Source organism: Pyrgilauda ruficollis, unplaced genomic scaffold (assembly GCF_017590135.1).
Source record: "Pyrgilauda ruficollis isolate IOZ18807 unplaced genomic scaffold, ASM1759013v1 scaffold36, whole genome shotgun sequence".
NCBI lineage: Eukaryota > Metazoa > Chordata > Aves > Passeriformes > Passeridae > Pyrgilauda > Pyrgilauda ruficollis.
In genome coordinates, this window is record NW_024525045.1 from 3,162,425 (window position 1) to 3,188,081 (window position 25,657).

At 38.4% G+C, this 25,657-nt stretch overlaps 1 protein-coding gene across 7 annotated transcripts; it reads right to left on the reverse strand.

Annotated features, from left to right (window-relative positions):
• Nucleotides 1–25,142, reverse strand: ZBTB38 (zinc finger and BTB domain containing 38). Of its 7 annotated transcripts, none has more exons than XM_041475671.1 (3): nucleotides 24,737–25,142; nucleotides 23,838–23,999; nucleotides 1–5,779 (listed from the first exon to the last, which is right to left on the reverse strand). In XM_041475671.1, the coding sequence occupies exons 2-3, from the start codon at nucleotides 23,841–23,843 to the stop codon at nucleotides 2,201–2,203; spliced, it is 3,585 nt and encodes a 1,194-aa protein (XP_041331605.1). In that variant the 5' UTR covers nucleotides 23,844–23,999; nucleotides 24,737–25,142; the 3' UTR covers nucleotides 1–2,200. The 7 variants fall into 7 exon arrangements, 6 of the variants coding, with proteins under 6 accessions (XP_041331605.1, XP_041331606.1, XP_041331607.1 ...); XM_041475672.1 differs by lacking the exon at nucleotides 24,737–25,142 and adding an exon at nucleotides 19,578–19,687 and having other exon boundaries at nucleotides 23,838–24,139; XM_041475673.1 differs by lacking the exon at nucleotides 24,737–25,142 and adding an exon at nucleotides 19,574–19,687 and having other exon boundaries at nucleotides 23,838–24,139.
• Between the last annotated feature and the right edge of the window lie 515 nt (nucleotides 25,143–25,657).

Genomic DNA, 25,657 nt, shown 5'->3' on the forward strand with positions numbered 1-25,657 from the left:
TTTATCAATCCTTAACATCTGCATTTAATATTTTCTTCTAAACAAAAATACAGATGTGATTATGCAGCAAATTACAGTCTTTGACAACGTATAGTATTTACGTTCTCTTACACTTACTTTAATTCTAATTTGGTCATTAATACTTGATTCATTACTGCAACATGTTACTTGTAGTAAAAGTGCCACAATTGAACTATAAACATGACATTGCCATCTTAAAACTGCTTTGCTATAAACTGTAGAGAATATACAGAGTTACAAAGTTGTTGTGTTTTTATCAAAATATACAAACCCCCCCAAACCTAACACAAGCTAACAATATTTTTCTTATGAACTATACAGTTATATAAAATATTTGTAAAATTATCTTTGTATTTATAAATATTCTACCTTATTTGCTTTGGTCTATATTTATCACCATACAAGTCCACTTAGAAGATATCTTTGTGTACTTTCTTTGAAACGTCTTTACACTTTCCTGTGTTTATTATTCTGTTATCCTTATTTAAATGGAACCAAAGCTGCCATGAAACCAGAATTTCTCAAAGGGTTCATAGCATTCACCAGTGACAGAATAAGCAAGTGGACTGTATTATTACTTCAATCAATACTGTATTATCATTTCCATTGTAGTTTTATTGTACCCAAGCTATAGTTTCTTTTAAAATATTCAAGAAGACAAAGTTAAGTAACAAATTGTGAACCATCACAGAGAATGAAGTCAAGAATCACTAACCCTTGTCATGACCTAATTTTTTAACACTTCACAGGGATGAACATGACTACCAGAAATGCAGATACGGTACAACAGAACCCTATCATATAAAATGCAACTTGCAGACATACACCTGCTTGGACTTTTTTAAGCATCTCAGTTAAAATGAATCACACTTCCACAAAACAGTATTAACTGGAACATTTTGGTGCTGTGTTTCAGAAGCCCATTCTCGCAGCTCTTAGTGAGCTGTGCGGCTGCAGGCCCACCACACCCTTCCGTGTGGCAGGATGAGGGAGGCAGAAGGCTGACACTCCTTCCTCCAGCAGCCCGCCCCTGGCCCCTCTCTGCTGTGGCCATGGATACTGCTGGAATGGTCGGTGGGGTCACTGAGAAGGGACATCTGAAGGTTAAATGTTGCATTTAAGGCATGGAGATCACAGGGAACCTCTCTACAAACTGGCCCTATACTTGTTTATACACACAGATAGCCTCAGGGATATATATGGAAGCAAGAGTCTTATTTACCTACTCCTCTCAAACTCAAAGTATTTATGGGGAGTTGCTCTATTGTTTGTGTCCAGGCATTATTCCAGGAAGAGGACGGAAACTGTCTGTATGTCCTTCTGTTGGAAAAACTGTATTTCTAAAAGACAAGAGTTGCAGACCCACCAGGAGGTGGACATTTCTACACAGGACTTCTTTGTTTCATAAGAACAATTTTCTTTAGACCAATGCACCTGAAGAGTTCACCAGGCCACTGGCATGGGGATTTATGCAGTTTGGAAGACTGGCTATAGCAAGTTCCACTGAACTTTTATTAAATGTCTCAGAGATATATAAATTGGGAATACTTCTCACACTTCCACTCAAGACTTAACAGTTATTATGGTAACTACAAAACTGAATATGGAAAGGAAAATAGTAGTTTAAACTCCTGAATGTTTCGTAAAGGCTGAGTTACAGAAAAGCATGGCAGTACCCAAATGTACTTCGGCACACCCAAGCCCACGAAACACTTCCCATCTTCACTTTAGAATACACAAGATTACAATTATTTCCTTTATAAACACATTACTTTTGTAAAAAAAGAAAAACAAAAAAAGCAATGTATGGTTTCTGCAGCAAAAAATTCTTCTACAGAATACACAATGAACCTACTTATTACTTTTGCTTCCAAGAATTCTGATTCAAAACCAGAACTGTAAAATAGTTCAGTGACTACTTTCTTGTAATGTTAAGTAGAAGGGTCTGAGTTGGCCATTTTGTTTTCTCTCTGTGCTAGAGTCTGTTGTGGCAAAAGTATTTTGGGTGCTCCAAATTAAATTTGTATTATTGCAAATACTAGTTTTTCTGTGTTATTTTTTCTTTTGCATATATTGATGGAAGAAATTTGACCTTACTGATACGTTTCCCCATCCAATACATCTTTATCTTCTCCAATATATAGTTTTGGATTTTTCTTCTCTTTTGCACAATTGTCACTCACAGTATAACTTCTGGAGTTACATTTTGTTTATTTTTCACTTCGTTTCCTTCTGAGCCAAGGAAATGTGGATTTTCCAAAAGTTTAGTGCTTTCGCTGCAAAACTGTTCTTTTCTATCTTGTGCGCCTGGACTTTTGAATAGATGTTTCTTCTGGTGCATTCCCAGAGCAGCTGCAGTCTTGCAAATTTTGGGGCACTGAAAGCAAGCGTATCCTTTTCCATTATGTTCGCGTACGTGCCTTTGCTCATGGTTCCTTTTGGTAGAAAGATACAAGAAGCTCTGAAAGCAAAACTGACAGTGGTAGCGTTTTTCTCCAGTATGAATTCTTTCATGTATTTTAAGTGTTTCATTTAAAGTGAATGCCTTATTACAGTATTGGCAGACAAAATCTTTGACACCCAGGTGAATACGTTCGTGTTTCTGTAGATTACCAAGAACTGAGAAACATTTACCGCAGGTTTTGCAAGTGTAGGGCTTTTCCCCAGTGTGACACCTCATATGCATTTTTAAAGTGGATGGACTTTGAAATTGTTTTTGGCATAACTCACAAATGTAAGGCTTTGAAGCAGCTACATGCCAGTGTACATGTTCTTGAGCTTCTGCTGTGGAAGACTCGTCTCTTTCACAGAGCTCACAGTGAAGATTAGGCATCTCTGTGTTCTCCTCCTGGCTGACCACCTTTTCCTCGGGAGCATTCCTGAGTGCATACTCTCGACTGCTTGTGTTGTGGCTTTCCATACCAGTGTTCTTGCTTCCGTGCTTTTTCCTCCACTTGGTCTTTTTCATTTTTCTTAGCTGTTTGGATTTCTTTTTTGGTTTATAGTTATAATAAGGTCTCCAGGGCTTATCACTGGAGTCCTGGTCACTAACATCATCACACATTTCTGTCAGCTCTAGGCATTCTGAGCTGTAGAGTCTAGATGGGCTTTTTTCTTTTACCTCCATTTCTGGTTCTTCAATGAGATTGTCCTGTTTGGACTCGTGTTTGGATTTTCGACCCCTTTTACAGAACAGCTTAGATCCTAATATATGTCTTTTTACAATGGCTTCATTACCAATTTTTACTGTTATCTGACAAAGAGGCGCAACATTGCTGTCAGCAGATGTTCCAGGTAAGGCAGGCTTTGCAATGTATGTTTCAGTTTTACTGGACTCTTGGACAGTATTTGTAGTTTTGCTACACGAACCTTCAGATCCTGTCATGTGCTGCGTATCCTCAGTTGCTTCTGCTTTGCTGTACAGCAGTGTTTTCTTTCTCTCCTTAATAGTTTTTGATTTTGTAATGCACTTCCCATAATTATCTGACCCATACTTACAGTCATCACTTACTGACTGACTGGGTAGGTTATTTGAAGATTCTGTCTTACTGTTTTCTATGGAAGTGACTGTTTTACTGTGCATTATTACTGAAGAAACTCTGCTACTGTGCATTATAACAGAGGGTGCAGAGCTGCTGTAACTGATGACAGAGGTTGAATTTTCATTTACATTAGCTAAAGACACAACTGAGGAATCACACTCTTGTGAACCTGAGTCATTTGCAGCAGTAGAAACTCTTTTTTCAGCTGGGAAAAAGTCCCTCTGCAGGTCAGAATTTAAGATACCTACTCCTCCAGAGAAAGGATTCTGAGTATTTGTGGAAGATGCTGTATTATTACATGAAGATGTATCCAAGGCCAGAGTTCTGTTGTTTGATATTATACTATGTTGAAAATTAAGCGGTGGTAGCTCAGAGCTAAGAGAGCTTGGAATGAAACAGTTAGTAGAAGCAGTTTCATTAGCCTGGGTAGTTGTGGGAACATTTTCATAAGAAGAATTTCGATAGGATTTATAAGGCAGTCGCCTGCATTTCATAGGTAAGAGTCGATACAGTTTGTATGGGTACATATTTGGTTTTAAACCCCCATTGGCCGTCTTTTTATTTACTGACAGGCGATGGTCAATTGCATGGAAAGACTTCTGGTGATTTTTCAGTATATAATAAGTCATGAAGGTCTCCAGACAGAAAATGCACTGGTAGCGCCTCTCTCCAGTGTGCCAGATCTCATGTCGGGTGCGGTACTCAGCTAATGCAAAGACTTTATTGCAGTAGTGACAAGGGTATGTTCTCCTCCAGGAATGCACATTGGCATGTCTTCGAAGGCTGGACAATGTGACATAACTACGCTTGCAAACAACGCAAGTGTATAATATCTGCCCATCAACGACTTTAACCAAATGATCCGTTTCTGGTAAAGTGCAGTTTGCATTAGAACAATCAGTGATGCTGTTTTCAGACAACAGAGGCTCTGTGTTCGCACAGGAGCTTCCATTCCGTCCCTCTGTAGCAGTACAGTTATCTGCAAAATTTTGTTCATTTCCATTGTGAGCTGATAAGTTACTTGATCTCATGCAGACTTGTTCGTGACTTTCCAGTATATTTATGTTTGCAAATTGTTTGCTGCAATATTTGCATATGAAAGTTTCCTGATGCTCTGAGTGGAGCTGAAGGTGAGCAGTGAGTAACACCCGGTCATTGAATGATTTTGCACAATAGTTACAAGTGTAAACAGGTGGAGTGGCTGTCGCCCCAGATGCAGAGACATTAGCAGAAGTGTTTCCCTCTTCTCTGGATACATGTAAATCTCCTGTTTTATCTTGAGGTTTTGGAAAGGAAGTAGTTGTCTGATCACTAACTGCTTTGTGCTGGGCTTCTGCAGTGGTTACGGTGGAGGCTGGTACTTTTGCTACAGCCAAACCAGTACCATGGGGCTTAAAGGCTGACTTAGGAGTACTACCTGCTTGTTTTCCCTGCTGAATGACTGGGGTGGCTTGGTGATTTTCATAGTGGTCCTCACCCACCTGGTATGAAGGGCTGCTGTCCTGGTCAACAAAAGGTGCTCCTTGTGAAGTATCTCCCCCAGAAGAAACTGCATAGGAGTGTTCAGCCAAGGTACTGGCTGGCTCAGCATCTTTGCACACATCGCTTCTGTCGAGGCCAATGCTGGGAGCTTGTATTGTGTCAGATACCTTTTTAAAGCTGGCCCTCAAATCAAGGGGAGAAAACAAATTGTTTTCTGTTTCAAAAATTGAGAATGCATTTGTAATTCGTGGTCCATTTGTCACAGCAGAATCTTCGTGTCGCTTTTCATGTTTTTCCTCTTTGACAGCCCCTTTTTCATTAACACAGTATGAATACGGACAGGGAGAACTTGCAAAATTTACATCTGTAAGATCTTCTAGAAATGATATTCCCAGTTTTTTCCCTGCAGCTGCAAGGTCCGTTACAGTTTCCTGCCTCTTAACAACTACTGTGGAACTGTAGATGTAGTTCAGTATCTCTGTAAACACTTCAGCTTTGAGATCATCTAACTCCAGTACATGACCTGAAATACAGATAGTACGACTCCAAAAAATGTTTTTAAAGTAAAGGCTTGAAGCTGCCAGCACATTACTATGGGCTTTAAATTTAGTGTCTTCCACAATTATGGTGACATCGCATAAAATACCCCGAATGCGCTGTTCATTTAAAATGGAAAGTACAGTGTCACTGTGGAAGTCGTCCTTGAGGTCCTTTGAATGGGACATGACTGTCATCTACAAGAGAAAAAAAAACAAATTAGAAGGCATTTTTCATCCATTTCAGTTACACATTAAGTTTATAGTTCCATATTATTTTTATATATATTTTTAGTTTATTAACTTTCAAAGTTTAAGAACGAGTAAAATTTTGTCATAATATTTCAGGTTTAAGTCATCTTATATTCTCTGGTGCCAACACTACTGCAGGAAATGTCTGTCCAGATCAAGGAGGCAGGAGCACCGATAGCTCCTCAGCAGGAGGCAGAGGATCCCTCTCACTCCCTACCGGCTTGAACCTGCTGTGCATCCTGAGCCTTTCACTGAGAATGCAGCCCATGCCTTTTGCTCTGCCAGCAGGTGCAGCTGCTCAGGGTCACCCCAAAGGACTCCCTGAAGCCTGGATGGAATTCCCCAGCATGCCACGGAGGGACCTGGCACAACTGAAGGGGTAGGCTGTGTACCCGAGGTTCTGTGCAGAGGAGGACTTTGCTTTCTGGGTTGTTTGTCAGACACCGGCTTCACAGCACAGCTGTATCTGACCTCCTTACTAAGCTCATATTTAAATCACAGCAAGAGAGTCTCAGTTTCATGGTAAGGCTTTATAAGCAAATGAATGCACGAGGAACACAATTTGATAGACAACAGTGAAGTACCTATAACACTGTTTATGTGAAGAGATTTTTTTTTTGAATAGTGATTAAATTCACTCAATAATTTACACTACTTTAAAATGACTGAAAAGTTCTGAGTAAAACAAGTAGAAAATAATGGAGTAACAAGTAGAAAATAAGAGTTTTTTCCTTCAGTTACAGTTCATACTTAGTGTTCACACTTTATAATTAGATAGTGTGTTCTTAGTTTCTTTCAAATAGTAAGATTTAATTGCAATAATAAGTACCATTAATATACAATAATCAGGTTTAATGCTGACAAAACTTATTTAGATTAGCCAGGCTGTTACTATGTGAATATACTAGTTCATCCCATTGAGAAAAAAATATGCAAAATATGAATGAAAAATATTCTGGAAAAAATTGATTAATTTGCCAGTTGAATTTGAATTTTGACAATTTTTGTCAACTGAATTTTCTGTCTGGTGAAAATCTGTTTTCAAAAGATGTTTTTTCTCAAATTCAGATCTGTACCACATAATGAGGTTTATTCCTTTTCTTCCCATGTCTGGAGTAGGGTTTTGAACTACTACTGTCCATTTCTGACTTCAAGTCATGAAGAAATAGCTGTGCTAGTGGAACTTATCACTACAGTAAAAAAATCACACTTCTTAAAGACCCTTTTTTTAAACTTGTGGAAGGAAAATGCACCTTAAAGAATATTACTGACAGAAATTTTGTAAGACAGGCTGAAATATTACAACACTCTCAGTCAGGATTTACCTTCTAAACACTCCATCTGCTGCTCCAAACTTTAATGTTCAGCTTTAAAAATTTTATGACGACCTTTACCCTCAAATACTTTAAGTTAAGAATGCCAATATATAAGATGGGTTTGATCCAAATGGCAAAATAAAGGTTTAACCCTTATTCACTAAGCAAACAGCAACGACCATTTAGAACACATTGGCTCATTCACCCAAAACACTGGTGTTATAAATGAAGTTCCATATGTCTAATTTAATAATCAACAAAATTTAATTTAGCAGCAATTTTAATTGAACAGCAATTTAATATAAATTAATACAATCAAGTATGTTAAATATAATCACGCATATAAAAAAATTGGCAGTGATTAATTAATTATTATTAAGGTTCATATAAAGCATAAGCCAAACCGACCAGGGTACAGGGAGGGTTCCTCACTCTGCCTCACGTACCAAACAAAGGAACCCAAACTACACTTATATACTGTAGGCTAATACATATTCATCAATATTTCCCAGAAATCTCCTTCTATTTTCAATTCTTGAACTCTACAACACTATACTGCATAGCACATGCTCCATTGTTGCTAGGGGATCTCCTGGCTTTTTGGTTGTCTTTTCAGAGGAAGGCTCGCTGTCTTCCTCTCTGCCCTCTGAAGAGCCTTACAGGTTGTACACACCAGCTGAGCTTTATGTTATGTAAGTAAGCATTATTTTCCAAATAAGCCTTATTATTTCATAGGTAAAACCACTACTTAGATTCCATACCTGGAATCATCCCAACTTTGCTCATCCCAAGGCTGATTCTGTTTTCTGGAATCGTCCCAACTTTGTTCATCCCAAGGCCAATTCTGTTTTGGGATCTTGCTTATCTCAATACTACATCCTGTATCCTGTTTTTCACGTGTACCATTTGCAAAGGGGCCCATCTGCTTTGTAACACTAATCACATATACTTCTCCTTATATTATTTTATCACAATTATTTTCTAAAATATCGATATAGTTACAATTTAGTTAGTACAAATCATATCCATTTATCACACTGGGAAGTAATCTGTTCTGGAAAATAGGGCTTTTATCACAAAGATAAGTAATACAAGTCATACACTCTTGCTCTAACTCATCTAATTACACTTAGGACACTTTTTTCACAAATCCACAAACTATGTTCCTGGAAATCAAATTACACAAAAAGTAGCAACAACTTTACCATGAAGACAAACCAAACATACTATGAACAAGACTGTGATTTGGTACATTACAGATGAAGCTTGGAAGTAAAATTTTTACCTTGCAGCATGGCCACTGCTTCTATCAGGAAAGGTGTTGTCTATGCAAATAGTCAAAATTTCTAACAGAATTTGACAGCTGAGAATTTTCAACACACAAAATTCAGAACAAAACTGTGATTCACAAAAAATACCTCTGATGTTTCCCATAATATGCCATGGATGTCAAGAAACAAATTCATCAATATAATGGTGATAGAAACATTCATGAATATTATTTTGATTATTTGATCACTCTCAGCAGCTATAAATCTAGATTCAATGTTTTTTGCCTTGAAATGTTAAAATCATAGTTATGACGGGTTTATTTATGACACTAATTTGGCTTACAAGAAGTGATATTTACTCATTTGGAATGGCAACCTGATGCCTTGAAATGTTAAAATCATAGTTTATGATGGGTTTATTTATGACACTACTTTGGCTTACAAGAAGTGATATTTACTCATTTGGAATGGCAACCTGAAATTCACAGTGTTTAGATAAGAGTTATCTGTTTTGGTTTGGTATCTGAAAACTCAGATGTAACTGTAGATAGTTTCTGGCGTATGGGGTCTGCAGAAAGCATACTGACAATTCTTTTCTTCCAGCACAGCCACTATTCCATAATTGATTCCTTTTTCTCATTGACAATGTCTGAGATTACATCTGACTTGCTCATGTGATGTGGTATTAGAAACCAACTGTCACACATCAAAAACATTTCACAACAGGAGCTATTGATAGGGTTATTTCCTGAGTATAGGAAATAAATGATGTCAACTCTACCTCCCAGTGAACTGCCCCACAGGAACTTGCCTGTGTTTTTTCTGTTTCTTTATTGGAGACAGCTGGTTTTAGTTCAAAGACACATCATCTGACAGACTGTGTGCTAAGTGTATCAGGCTGCTAATGCCATGCTGAGAGGCATACAAACCCAAGTGGGTTTAGTACAAGTCTTATTATTCAACTAACTGTCTTAAAATTTATCTTCCTAAGGACAAAAGTGAGTATTTTAAATTTCTACTTGCCATGTATATAGATTGCCAGCTTTTGCAATCCTGGACAATTTGGTATGCTCAGTAAAATACTAAACTAGATTCCTTCTGTCAACATTGTAGAAATGATCATTTGCTATTTGGTGATTTAATTTTTTTTCTCGGTGTGCTAAACCATAAGCTAAATATCTCATTGCAAAGTTATACAGAAAAATTCCAGAGCAAGTCAGTTTTCAGAGCCAACACTTTTTCCTTCTTCATCTCAACCTACACATACCTCAAATAGTCCACTTATTCATGTCCGCAATGATTCTCTACTACCTCCTATTTCACCTGTCTTGCTTCTTGCATTTGAAAAAACATGTCTGAAATGCTATAAAATCAAAATGCCCTACCTAGCACATACATATAAATGGAGTATTGCAGGAATTTTTTTACATTCCATTTGCAGTTCATACTGTAAAACGAAAACCTGCTCTTCCAAGGGAGCACTACCAAGAACTGAGATACATGGAGATCAAACTTTTCAGATGTGTTAGTATTAAATATTTTTCATTAAACACTGGAAAGTCCATTCAGAATGTAACTGCTCTTCTGTATGATTTTTATTATAGAATTACAGAAGAAAATTTAGTTTTATTTGTAAATTTTTCCCAAAACATAAATAAATACCATTTGACTTATTAAAGAGCAACAAAACTCCTCAGCCAACTAATCCCTCTTTTTTTCCCCACAAATCTGTCTGTTCATTTCATACTCTTTACTCTCAATCCAGACATAAATAATTTCTTAGGAATCTGAACAGTACCTTTGTAGCATTACTAATGGTCTTTGGTACACCTATGAGTAACTTCAGGTTCAGAACAGCAGAATTTTTGATTGGGGGGGGTTACAATACTGTTTGCAGATTTTCTGCAAATATAGTAATAGACTTAACCTGTCCTTAAAAGTTGTTGGAATCACTTGGAAAAGTAACATTTAAATATTCATCTGAAACTTAAGTGTAATGGTCAGTAGGTTTATTAAGTTATAACACTATCTTTTCTGACATGAACAGAACACCATTCCAGGACAAGACTCACAAATTAAAATAAGTAATATTAAAAGTTAATGTCAAGATCAGAGATTGATGCATCCAAACACAAATCTGACTACTAATGCCTCACAGATGATGCTGCTAATTAGAGAAGCCAGCTCTAAGTGGACAAAGCTGAGAGTAGAAGCTACTGTTAATTTTTATATTAACATTACTCTGAAGTCAACAAAGAGTTCAGAAGATGTTTTACTGGCCCATGAATACCAAATACAAATCTTTTACTACCACAGAGAACTATTACGATCTAGGAAAATTCTTTTAACTTCTGCTTATCTTTTGAAATCCACTGCCAGGCAAGTGCACCCCATTATGTATGAGATTATTCTATTCCACTTCAGTCAGCTGAAACTGAAAGACAAGCTAGTGGCATAACAAAAAAACTCCAAAGCATTAGTGGCAGTTGCTAGTACCCAAGCAAAATCAAAACCAGCAAGACAAAAGATGAACTGCAGTAAGAATTCTCCCTGTTTTCTTACTCCGTGAATTTCTACTGGGTTTTTAAAGTGCTAATACATTCTGGTACTAACCAACAGGACAGTACAGAAATATGTTCATTCCACATCTTCCTTATGCTCAGTTTCACCCCACTCTGTAAAGGTACTTCGACGTCTCTGTTTTGTTTCCAGCTGGCTTCCCCAGCTGAGGAGTAACATTCACCTGTATCTTAAGTCTCCTTAAGAATGCTGGTTTTATTCTAGAGCCAAAATGGAGTCAGGCATCACCAACAAATAAAAATCCCCAAACGAGTACATCCCTCCCCCCTTATCGTCCCAGTTCAGATCCTTGCTTACCTGGAAACTTACTGTCCAACCATCACTGCTACGGTGACTGCCCAGTTTTTTATGGAATCATTCCACCAGTCCTATGTCGGCAGCAGGGCTGCCTGGATCATGGCACTGCAGCCTCCCTGCAACCTTGGGCATGCAGGGCCGTGTTCATGGTGTCTAATGATGTTAATGACGGCTAATGACTTTCAGTAGCTCGCAGGAGCGTGTAGCTTAGTGCTCACTCTACAGAGCTACACGTTACTTCAACTGCATCGAGAGACTTTCTCTTTGGACTCTCGCTGCTCACATCCTTCCTTCCCTGTTGCTATAGAAGAGCATTACTTTAAATGTTTTTTTCAGCCTCGCGTTTTCCTCTCTTAATTCGACAGCTGGGGGGGGCTGGGGTGGGGTGATGGAATGTAGCCTAAGAGTATGTCAGTGTTAACACACCTCTGATGCCTCGCGACGAAGCATTCCTTCAGAGCTGGGGCTCTTCCCCACTATTAGCATCCCGACCTCAATTCTCTCACTCCCCGCTTTACACTTCCCACGACCTCTCCCACCGCACGGAACAGCCCGTGCGGCCTCGGCAGCGCGTCTCTCGGACACGCAGGACGAGCCGGTGTCCGGGCGCTCCGGGGCTGCTCCGTTCCCACCACCTTCCCGCCGCGGGTGGCCTCCCCCAGCCCCGGGGCCTCCCCTCCCGCCCCCGGCCCGGCCGCCGCCGCCCGCGGGGGGGCGCTGCCGCCCGCTCATGGCGGTGCCGCGGTGCCCGCGCGGCCCCTCCCGCGGGAGCCGCCACTGACCTGCCGCCGCTCCGTCCCCGCCGGCGCAGCCTCGGCCCGCGCGCAGTAGCGCCCCGTCCCCGCGCCATTAACACCGGGCCCGCGGGCTCTCCGCGGGCGGCAGGCGGGCGGTGGCTGCGGCCGGGGCCGCGATCCCGGCCCGGCGGCGGCCGGACGGCGCGGCCGCCATTTTGCTGTGCCGATCCCGGCAATGGGATTGCCCGAGGTCTGCCGGGCAGGGCCGGGCCCGCGCCCTCCGCGGCACCGCGCGTGTTCCCTGTCCTTACTGCGCAGCGGGCGCGCGGGCTCAGCTAGCGCGGGCAGCGGGGACTGCGCCTCTCCGCCAAGCTCTTGGGAGGCAACCACTGCGAATTCACACCCGTCAGGAAACGCGGCGCTCCCAGAAACCGGCGCCTGCTCCACGGCCATCAATGCAGTGCTGTGCACGTCCCGGAGAATTCCTCTTGGACCTAACACAGAACTTCATTGCCTGTCCTTCCAGGCCCTTCGGCCAGGAAGAAAGAGAAAGTATCTCTGAGCATAGATAGCTCTGTGCTACCTTCTGCCGCTTTCCTTCGGAAAGCAGAGATGAAACATATCCTTGAAAAAAAACCTGAAATAAATTACATTTAAATGGTGAATTATAGTAACATTTACCCTTTTCGCTATCTGATTATATTATCTTTTTTTAAAGCATATATAGAAACTCAAATAACATGAGGAGTTTTGTTTTAAGCAGTATTAATCATAGTTTAGGTTTTCTTTATATTTTTACTGCCTCAGGCAACAAGCACAATATTACCATTAGTGCTTCATAAGGAGTAACAAACGCCCCCTTAGACAAAGAAGGACAGAGCTTGATTTCATCTGTCCAGATGCTCCAACGCATTTGTACAGTTCTCCCAGATATTGTCTCTCTCAGCCTTTCACTGCAAATAGTCAGCAAAGTCGGTTTTCTCAGAACTTGGAGTCATGAAGCTTAGAGAAAAACTGGGCTTTGAGAGAGGTGAAAAACATTGTTAGGTAAATGAACAGTTGGTTTTTGTCTTAAAGCTTGCTTTTGTCCAAGGCTAACCCATGTTTATTTTTACAAGGTATTCTGTATAAGGCGTCATGGGACAGAACCTTTATTTTCGAATCTTAAGCCTACGCAGTAAAAGCCCTGAATAACAGGAAATTATTAATTTTAGCAAAAAGAAAAAAAAAATCCAGAAGCATGAACTATTTCATCATTGTTACACTTGATGGGCCTGGAAGTTAGAATTTTGGTAGAGCCCCTTCATGATAAATGATGCTTATCATTTCAGGAAACTGCTTAATATCAACATAATGTACAAAATCTATTATAAAGAGAGAAGGTCTTTCTTTTTTCCCCCAATTCTATCTTGGAATTAGTGCTTTCCCAGTTGGTTAAAAGCTATGGCAAGAAATTTTTTCCTGTCAGGAAATTGTAACAATTTCAGCGACTGATTTATACACACATTTTTCACTAACTTACACAGTCTACATTAAAAGTTCATCTTAGAAATACTTTTCTGTGAAGAGTTTAGTTCCTTTTGTAATTCTGGATCACTGGAATTCTTACCTATGAGTTCACCTACTGAAGCAATGAATATGTTTTTAGCTTAGGGCTCTCTGCCACCAGAACATGATTTCTTTAATCTCATGGCAAATTGAGTGATGAATGACCAGTAGCTGTTCACCAGCCGCTGTGGGAATGGAAACAAATAACTGAAGGGCACAGGGGTTTTGATGGCAAAGGCAGAGTGTGTCCCAGCATTTTCCCAACATTCATTTTTATTCCAACCTACATAATGGATAAGCAAAGTTTCATACTTTCATATAGGTTACTTTTAATCTTGGACTTTGCCTAGTGCTTATTTGCTGGCTTTTTTTCATTTATTACTGTTTTAGATGTGTATATATGTAATAGTATGTATTAATGAAGATTTTTGACACAAGTGCCATAAAAAGTATTTGTGACAAATGTGTTGTCAGTAACAATACAATAAAATGGATTAAATTAAACCTGTTGTAATCCCTTAAAGGAAATAAATGCCTTACTGAACAAGCATCTTGAAACAAATTTAAGGAAGATTAGGTTATTAATTCCCCCTAAATCTTAATTAAAATTGATTATTTTAAATTATTTTGAAAATCAGATGCATAACCATCATTTGTATAGCTGATATGTCCAACTTAGAGACAATAATTTATTTGTACTTAAACATTGGATGCTCTGGCAGTCAATATCTATAGACAATATAATAGATACGGAGAACGAATAAAAGAATCAAGTTTTCTCTCTTTTTTTAAAAAGGGTGTTTTCTTAAGGCAACTTTAGCTCATCCACTAAAAAAAGAATCACCTTTTCTGTGACTAGTAGTGTAACTGAAGGTACTAATTTCTGTGTATATATATATATATATATGTATGTATGTATATCTATGTGTATATATATAATTTGAGCTATTGGGAATTCACAGTCCCATCAGCTCATTGTGTGTGAAAAATATTCTTCAGAAAAAGTAATTCTTTCTAAGGCTGTCTTGGCCTCATCCAATATTTTACATAATCATTCTAACGTTTCATGGAAAACCAACTGCAAGCAAAGAAAATGGAGGCACTGGTGCTGCAGCCAGACCTGTGCATGCACTACAGTGATCTCTGGGAGAAGTGGGACAAGATGCATTTGCTCTGCAGCCCTGGTTCCAGGTGTAATGCCCGACACTAGTGAGGTACTTTAGAAACAGGGAGCTTGCTAGAGTATATAGTACCAATTACTATTAGACATAAATGATTGTTCATCACAGCACACAAATACTGTGTTCTTTGTAGAAGGAAGTCCAAGTAGTTTAGCATTGGATTATTTCTGGTATGGTAAATCTGTAAGATCTAAAGAAAATTTTCAGCAAATCTCTTTAAAATGTATAAAACATTTCCAAGGTTACTGAATTGGTGGTGTTGGGAGGCTTTGCTGAAGTCTGGTAATCTTATTTTGCAAGTCGTGGTATATGGTATTCTTTCTGTAAGAGTATTTAATGAAAAAAATGTGCCAATATTCCTCTCTAGACAAGCAGTTTTAGTTCTTAAGCAACAGCAGGAAACAACATATAGAGCATTACTCAAGTCTTGCAAATTCCTCATAAGCAACAGGAGTTTGGCCAGGATTTGACTGGTTTCTGTCTCAGTGCCTAGACCAGCCTGTCCAAGAGAAAAATGCTAGGATAGACTGTCATCTTCACTGCTCTCCCTGCTGGGGTGAGAGCATCCAGGGCTGCTGCTGAGGAGGAAACAGCTCCTCTGTACCCTCAGGCAGGCCAACCCTTCGCTGAGGAGTGGGGCACAGCAAAGACCCGGCAGCCCAGAGTGACTTCAACTCCCCTTTGTGGCCCATGAGCAAGGGAAAGAGTTCAGGTGCAACCTCTTCCTCTTATTGAGCATCAAGTGGAGGGGGAAGGAGCCCAGTTACAGCACCTGCAGCAGCCCCCTGCCCTTCCAAGTCTGGTGGAGAGGGGAGAAACCTGGGACAACTCGCTCAGCTCTCAAACCGTGAGCTGTGCACATGCACCAAACCAAGTCTTGGTCCAAGAAATGCTGCCTTTTTTAAAATTTCGACATGGCCTAATCAGAGTCCCATTAACACTAAACAGGACATATACAAGCAATTTTTAAAGGTGTAACTACATCTTTTTCTTATTCACCAGTCTAAAAAAGAAAATGAAGCAATGACAATAACATAAATCCAAATTCTTCTCTTGCACAAAATACAAAAGCTTATGTTGTTCTGCTACTAAGAATCAGCTGACTTTACATCTTGCTATCTCTGAACAATCTTATTATTATTTTCCATTTAAGTCTTTCTTTTTTTATGTGCTGCTGGCAAGCTGTTTTCTAGCTGCCTACACTTGTAGGACATATCAGTCCTTAGCTAACAGAGATCAGTTGCAAACATGAAGCTATGTTTACAGGCAGAGTGACAACAACAGACATTCTTCTGGTGATGACTGTTGTCAAATGTAGTGATTAATATATTTGAATAGCTTGAAACAGAAGAAGCAAACTAAACATTTAGGTTTTGTTCATTCAGAACAATTACTGTGTGGCATTCTGTTGCCTGTTCTGTTATCAGAAAGGTAAAATAAAAGTAGTTGAGTTCAGCCTCTATTTTCCAATTTTCAGAGGAAGCATCATCTGAATATGGGAGCCAGCATCCACAGTGCAGGCTTGGGGCTGCTGTTCTTCTGGGTGAGGTATGTGGGGGCCAGGCCAATGCGTCAGTTCCTGCCCTTTACTAGTGCTGATGTAGCAAATCACGATGGACTGGAAAGAGTTCAGTCTGCATCTGCAAACACCTCATTCAGTTGGTCTGCCAGGTGGCTGCACACAGCCATTTTGGAAACCAGGACTGGTCTTCAAGCTGTTAATTTGCCACCACTAGCCTCCAGTATTCCTTAAAATTTTGCAAAATATTTTTGGTTTTGCTGTTGTTTCAGTAAACCAACACCAACATACAAGGTATAGCTATTGCTCTCAGTCATCACTTCAGCGTGGCAAATATTATGGCAACTTCGTGAACACTCAAGAACTTCATATGCACTTAAATATTCTTGTGCTCCGTTTTGTGCTGACCAGAGGGGCCCAGCCCAAGCCCTACTCCTCCTTTTCCATCCTACTGCATGTTTCCAAACTAAAGGTTGAAGCAGGACCTCTGCTCATGCAGTGGAGAAGGGCTGTAGCAAAAGCAAATAGCACTGGCAGTACAAAGAGAACTGTGATGGCTCCAGCTCTGGTTTGTGCTGCTTGCTCTACCAGCAATGTGAACTGCTCAGATCTCAGCTCAGCTCAGGTGGGGGACAACAACAGCAACAACAACAACTACTACTTCTACTACTACTACTACTACTATTACTTCTGCTACTAATACTACTACTGCTACTATTACTACCGCTACTACTAAAACCCCAACAGTTGGCTTGCCTCTCCATAATAATTTCCCAAACTCTTATTCACTCAGAAGCCCTAATAGTAGCATGTGATAGTACATATCCACATTGTTTATGGTTCAGGATCATGAAAAGATTCCTGCGACAGTGTTTAAACTATCTGAAATGAATAGTAAGTTCTGGTTCTCAGCTTGGCTGTTGAGAGTAAGGGAAATGTTGAACATTGTCAGGATAATCTTAATTTCCTAAATATGATTGTTATATATGAAGTCTACTCTCTTACTAAGCACTCCAAAAAAAATGGGAATATTTTCATTGATTTCAAGGCAAATTTAATGAGGCTACTTGTCAGCTAAGCAACTTCTCAGGTTACACCCCCTGAATTTAAACCCAAGATTTGCAGATTCCCATTTCCCCCATCTTTTTAATAAATAGGATTTTAGACTTATTTCTTTAAAATATATAATTTAGGTAACCCAAAGTGTTGGATACACTGTTCATTTTATATATAAATGAATACTTTAAGAAGAAAGGCCAAAAATAACCCGTACATAAACTTGAAGTCAGCAGACAAATTTCTCAGAACTGATCTTATTTATCTAACCTTCTTTTTAATCCGGGACTGAACACTTGCACAGAAAGTGTAAGTGCTGCCTAAATGCTACATCCAGATATTATTCCAAAAGTCCACGATCAACTTTCATTTTGACTTAACTGTTTCTCAATCCCTGCCTTCTCCTGTTGTCTGGCAGAAGACAATACTTGGGTCTTATCTCTTTGCCTGGCTATGTTAGATAGAACCAGAGTGCTACAAGCAACACCAGCTTCATTCTTATTTAGTGGCTTTAGTTTGTCACTGTGTAAAGCAATATGATCATGCTTGCTTCTGAATGCTGGTGCAAGATTCAAATTAAGAGTGCCTGAGCATTGCTGAAAGACACCATTACCCATGATATCCATCTGTACTTACAGCAGTGCTGTAAGTATTCAGAATCCTAGAGGAAGATTTCCATTTGCAGACCAAGCCTACCGTGCCAATTTTATTCAGCTATTGCAAGCCAAATTGAAAGTTCAATAATAAAAAGTCACAAGAGATATTTCCATTGAAAACATGAGGGGTTTTGGTTAAAATCTTCGAGTATTAGGAAACCACACTGGGCCATGCCCAGAAATCTTTTTATATGGTGATTTTCAAGATGCATGCATTATTGTGAGCACATGGTATGTAAATGCATTGGGCTGCTTAATAAGCATTCACTGACACACATCTGCAGCTTTGCTAATGTACCTTTTATTCCTATGTGGTTGTCAAGGAAACAGGTTATGGCCCAGTATTCTGTCTAAAATGTACTGAGCAAGTGTTCTAAGATAATTTACTTAAAATAGGTAAAACTTGGGTTTTGTGGCTCATCGATTCTGTAAATGCAAGTAACCTGAATTTATCTAATTGTAATGTTTTACTGATTAGTTTAAACCACCAATGCCATTTTATTGCCTCTGAAAATCCTTTACATTTTCTGTGTCACACAGCATTGCGTATTAAAAGTAAATTTAATTACAGAAAACATTTTGAGATTCTTTAGGAATGAAGAGGGCTTTTTGACTTGTGGGATTGTGGGGTTTTTTGGGTTTTTTAAAAATTTGATTCCTTACTGTACATTCTGCCTGGTGACCTTAATTACTTATTTCAATTTACAGGTACCACAGTGAGAATGGCTCTGATGCAACAAAGCATTTCCTACCAAAATTTGTGCAAATATTGCCACTGTAATCAGTGGGATTTCTCCCTTTCTTGTACCCTTTGGTACCAAGGACCACATTAAAAATTAATCAATTAATCAGAATTTCACTGATTCTTTCATTCGATACAAGTGTCTCTTAAATCTGGAGCACAGATACCAGTCATATTTATACTAACCAAGATTATTATTGGGCATTCACAATAAGAAAAAACAAAACTGCTAATATTTGAAAAAGCCGTGCAAAATGTGAACTGTTATTTTGAAATATCCTTTGTGACTATTTATCACAATACTATACCTGAATCTACAAACTGCTCTTTCCAGCTCATGAATCAAGAGGCTTTTTGGTGTCCCTGATTAAAGTAATGTATAAAGGTAGAGATTCTATGAACTATACCCAGCTTAACCAACACAACAGTGTCAGAAACAGGCACTGGCACTGAGAGTTCCTCTGCCTCTCCTGTGTGGCACAGGTTTGTAATGAACACTCGTGACTGGGATCCAGAGCTAACATTCTGGCATGCTCAGGAGGTTTGTGTGCATACCAATATGTTTGGTTTGTGCAGATCACTGAAGGCTGTAACAACCTGTTTCAAAAACTGTTCTGTCTGATTTTGTTTGTCCAATCTCTATAGCAATAGAAAGCCAGTAGGAACTGGAAAAATCTAACAATATTGACATGCAAATAGAGCAATGTGGTACCATAGTGAGAACTTAAATTATTGTAATAAACTAGAAATTAACAGAAAATATACCCAGGTAATGTGGTGGTGATGGTGTTAAATAATTTAGCTCTATTTCTATGTGAAATTACCCCATAAACTTACCCACCTAAAATCAGGTTGTTCTTCTGTTAGAGTCTTTTAAAAGTGGTATTGACAGGTATTTTCAGCAAAACCATCTCAGTAATTTTGTGAACTGTGTGGCTACAGTGTATCAGCCTGCAAAGGGAAAAATCCAAATTTAATGACTGAATTATTAGATGAGTACTAATTTCCACATACATTGTGTAATTCATCAAAATTTTCCCTGCGGTGCTGTACGGCTCCAAATCTACATCTGGGAATTTTGAACACACCAGCAACAAACCAGTAGCATTAACCAAACTTTTGCTGCATTGTTTTATTATGGTTTAACCTGTGTTGTGCAGACTGGACATAATGATATGTTCTAGACAGGAATGTAAGGATGTTTTCAAGTTTAAAGTAATTATTTTGAAAGACGTTTTCTTTCTCCTCTTTCTCTTCCACCACTTTTCTTTTGATCTCTCTTGTCACAGATATCATCACAGTATCTGTGATAATGACATTTCTAGGCAGCTCTTGCTCTCTGGAATACACTTCCTGTATTTCTCTGCTTAAATGATTATTCATCACTGTCAAACATCCTGATTTTATTATTATGTATCAAAAATATTAAAAAGGTTTTCCTGTAACAGTATAAAAATTATGTGGAACTGGGTTTTTCTCAAAGATACTGAAAAAAATGAAATTGTTCCATAGAGAAATTGCAAAATCATGCAGATAAGGCCTTATGACTCAGCTGATAGGCATTCACACAGCAGCAAGTATGGAGCAGCAATTAAGAATACACAGCTCCATCCTCCATTTGCAAATACACTGTATGCTCTTAGCAATAACATTGTACAGGAAATACAGGACCCATTACTTTGGCTTGAAAAGGTAAGAAGGTGAGTTAATTTTTTGTTGTTGTTGGTTTAGCCTTTTACATTTTTTGTATATGTTAATTTGAATAAGAAATCTGTAACTCACATCTCCCCTTAACAAAGGCCAGAATGAAAAAAAAATGCAGTAAGTCATTATTATTACCTCAAATTCCAATAAAGGCATATTCATAAATGACCAAAATATGATAAAGGGGAAGCTTAAATATCATGTTTGGAGGAATCAAACAGTTAAAGATCTTACCAAAGCTAAAGATTTCCCAAATTTGATAATACTGCAATTCAAATACAATATTATAAGTAAAGCCCTTTTAATACTTAGTGAAGCAATTTATGTGAAAAAGCGCAACAGACACTACCTCAAAAGGGTTAATTGGTACCTATTCATTACTACCAGAATCTGTTTAATAGTTTGACAAATATCTGAACACAGGTAGTTTCCCACTGAGAGACCTGCAGTTTCAAATCAAAATGAAGTTTAGAGGCAGAAGTAACCTTAATTAGAAAGACCATTTTAAAACGAGTAGGACAGTGTCCAAGTGAATAATTTTTTTGTTTGATTTAATTTTTACTCATGCTTTGTTTAGCTTTTCTGTTAGACAGAAATAGAATTTGCATGGATAGAGGAACAATTTCCAATTATAAAAAGGGTGGTTCAGTATCAACAATTAGACTTCTATGATAAAACTAAACACCCCCTCCCCCCAACCCCCAACAAAATAAACCCAAAAAACCCTAACAGGCCCCCCTGACAATAGCATTTGCAGGCTGTGCTGGAGGTGGGAAAAACTGCACCTGCTCCTCTATGCCCTGGTTAGCCCTCTTAGCAAAAGAATAAAATGGATGAAGTTTACAGAAGATTTTTTTATAGCACCTCTGTCTGCAACACTCTGACACTGCCTTAGCTGGATGTAAGTGCCGCTGAAAGACATAGAGCAACCCACGTATAACAGTCAAAACTGGAAACAGCTTGCTAATTACTGGACTCCTCCTAAATGAAGAAATCCGTTTATTTCGCTACAAGAAATTACCGTTCATGGCTGCCAATGAGTTTTTCTGGACTCATGAAAGCACTTGAGTTCCGTCATATTCATTACAAGAGGACTTGCACCCCTTAACAAAGAGCAAATCTGCAAATGGATTTAAAACAACCATAGGGAAATGTGCTCATGTAATGGAGCTACTTTTTAAAAATGCCTTGAGTGGGTATGTTTAAACACAAAGATATAATAAAAACAGTTTATTGCTAAGTGCCCCAGCTTTTCTAAAGATAAGCATCAGAGGCAATAAATATATTAGGCATATCATTTGCTCAGCATTTCCTTTAAAAATAACCACACAAGAAATAAACAAAGAAATTTACTTTCTTACTACATTTAATGGTGCCCTCTGTATTAACATTTTAGACAGGAAAATAATCAGCAGAAGCAAGCTACTGGAGATAAATCAAATTACAAAAATACAGGCTTTAATACGTCACTTGAGAGATGCTGTGTGTTACGTTTTCAGTTCTGCTTCTTTAGGTGGAACAGAGGAATACTGGAGTGCATTAAATTATTCCTATAATTATGAATCTAATGGTTTTATTGTCATCATTAAGGATTTGCCTATTGTGACACATGACAAGTCATATTCCTGAACAGTTATACTCTGCTCATTTGGAATGCACTGAACTGGTATATTTAGAAGTAAATGAGAATTAGTTTAATATTACTCATACTGTCAGGGCTATTATTGATAATTGGCTGTGCTTCTAAATACCTCCTCTGCATTCACTTTCAGTGCTGAGTCTTCTTCCACACAAAATATACTCAGTCATTTTAAAGTCAAGGACATGAAAGGAAAATGGCTTCCCTGCTGCAAAAGTCTCATTGCAGTAGTGAGAATTTCTCAAGTCACGCACAAAGGGCATCGACAAGGAGATACACTACATTATAAGCTCAGTGGAGACATTCAGTAACATCTGATCTGTGTAGGCAGTTACCTGTAGTATACATAATATTTAACTTTACTGGCATGGTAAAAAATGTTAGCTAAAAATAGAAATAAAGAATTATAATACTTAAATTTTGCAAAACCTACAAGGTCTGGAAATTACCTCAGACCACAAGTGAGCTTATTCTCTAAAGGCTTGTTTAAGGTCTGACTGGAGCTCTTTTGCAGTGTGCTTAAACACAGTTCTTTACCTGAACTTCAGACTGGGTCCACTATTTAAAGAAAGGTTTATTAGCATTACTGTGGCTGAATTCAGCAAAGTTGAAAGAAGGCTTAAACCTTCTGATTCTCTACATTTGTCAGCTGCTAAATGTTTTAGTCATATTTTTATACATGTGATGATAATAAACTATTACTTTATATATACACAGTACAAACCTTGACCTACATGCAAGACTGGGCTAAATTAAAAAAGAAACCAGGGTACGTTTCTGGGAACAACCAATGCAAACCAGAAATAAAACAGGTTTTGTGTGTACAGCTTTATAAACATGGCATCATTTAAGAACTGATAGCCGCATGGAAACACAAAGTGAGATCACGTTCTCAGTTCGAACTAAGAGGAAACAACTGCGACATTTCCATTTGCATTGTGATATTGCTACTAAAGAGAATAACATCTTTCTACATCTCTACCATTGAACCTTTTTAAAGGATTTGGTTGCCAAGGAAACTGGTTCTGGCCCAGTATTAATCTGAAAGAAATATATTATATGAGTTGGTGTAAGTAATACAGTACTCATAATTATTGTTATTCTTTATGCTCAAATTCAAGTTTTTGCTTAAGGCTATTAAGTTTTTATTTAATAATTTTTTTGTGTGTGTGAAGTAAAACACATTTCAGTGAACTGATACTCAGTTTAAGCTGACAGGGCCATCTATATCAATCTCTCTCTTTAAAGTTCGCCTTCCTTTAAATAACAAGAAATACTGCAGTTTTATGTTTGTAGCCAGTACTGAAAATATAAGCATTAAAGCATATTATTCTTTAATTAATATTTCGCACAAAACACAAAACCGCTTATGACAGAATTTAAATATTTTTCTTTTTTCTAATCTTCCTCAATTTTTATTTCTGCCTTTTAGCTGCAAGTTTAGTAATGCTTATAGTCAGCTTTAAAATGTAATGGAATCAATAAGGTTTTCAAAAATTCTTTTGTTGCATAAGCGTTGCCACGCCCTTAGTACATATGATTATTTTAACAGACATGATTGCTCCACTTTCACAATAGGTTTAAAAAAACCAGATAAGAGTAATTGCCATGCCAACATGTGAAGACAACAATTTAATATAGGTTGTTTTTCATTAACAGTTTAGTCCATTTTAAAACTGAAAGCTACATTCCAAAGCCCATTTCATGTTCTTGCAACACTGACCAAGAAAACAGTAAAACATGCAAATCTCAACCTACCTGCATGTACCACTTAGAGGAGTGTTAACATGGCAATGCACCCAGCCATTTTTATGTAAAGCGATGGAGATAAGTTCTGTTCGTGGTCTTCTTGATAATTTTTTAGAAGCAGTTGTCAAAATTCAGATGGGAAGCAGCTTGAATAGACCGTGAGCAGGAGAACTGAGTTTATCAACAGGGAAAGCAGGAGTGGGGAAAAAAAAAAAGTCCTCATCCAAGGTTTTCCGAAACTGCAAAACAAGGTTGGCTTTTTTTTTTTTTTCTCCTCCTCAAAGTGTTCAAAGCTTGAAGCTGACCACTGCAAAGGCCACTTGTCACATTTACTGAAAATCAACCTATTGATATCACAGCTGAAAATATAAACTCGACAACCAAAGCCCATTGCACAACGTGGACTGCGTAAGAGTTAAAAATAGATTTGACGTGCCTCCTACCTGCATAATAAATATGTAAGTTTCAAGTGCTTTAATTCGATATTCACATTAATTAACAATACAATATACATTATTTAAACTACAGTAAATGCAAGGAGAAAAAGGGTGACACCATCTGGAAGCACAGTTTGCTTTTTTTTTTCCTTTCCAAGGGCTAATAATGTAGTTTGAATGTGATGACAAGCTAACAGCTCACCACATTGCAAATGAAAAAAGAATTCTTAAGGTGATGCTCAAATATCTAAGCCTGTAATGAAGCACAAACCAGTCTTCACTACTGCATGACATGGCACACAGACCATTTACATACTCACATTTGAGATACTAGGCACAGTATAATGAATTCAATACACAGCATGCACACAGCACAAGCAACGTTAATCCTGCCTGCCATTTTAGGCTTGCAGGAGTAAGATACATACTGCAGCACAGCTCTGGTAAGGGAGGAGGCAGGGGACAGCTCACCTTAAATGCAGTATCTGATTAATGTTGTAAGTGACATTGCGTATCAGCAACAGTCTTGGTTCAACTGGGTGGGAGGGAACAAAGAAAATTGTCATCAACTGGTGATGCAAGATGAGCTCCAGTCACTAACACTGTTAGCAAACTCCAAATTCTACAACGATACAGTAGTAGGCATTTCAAACTCTTATCAAAATCTGCTTGTGCAATGGCTGAGTCGCCTGCCGAGGAAAACAAAACAGTCTTCTTGCTTATTGGAGAAACGCTGCATCCACTACAGCAACATCCTCTCGATGCAGAAAGATTTCACGTTGCACACATTAAATCCTGAATGCATTTGCTGTGTTTTCTTAATTTTTAAGTTCCAGTATTAAAAAAAAAATTAAAAGCCAATGATAGCAAAAATAATATAGCTAAAGGTCTAATGTTCAGACAAATAAAACATTTCTTTTTCTCTCCTTTCTGTTTTCTCTCTTTTACAGTCCATCAAAATCCTGAGCAGTATTGACAAACCACACGAGCACCGGGTCTGACTGCATGATCAGCTGTCTGTGTCTACGCTACACCCTGTTAACCACAAGCAGTGTTAGAGCTAAATATATCTGCAATGCAGAAACAGTAGGTGCTATGTGGTATACAATTCTGATTCAAGATATTTTTCTATCCTCAGATATAACAAATAAAACAAAATTTGCTGCTGATCACTGTCAAGCATGATATCTGTCAGACTCACAGAACATAAAAGCTATCCTAAGTACACTGACCTAGATAACACTAAGAAGACTTAAGCAGCGTGCAAGCATACTCACTGTCAAAGCAAGGAAAACGAAACAATGATTGTCTAATCAAACTGAAAGCAACAACTCACTAGCACAGTATAAATTCCAAAATGCTACGTACTGTATATGCACATCTCATGTTATT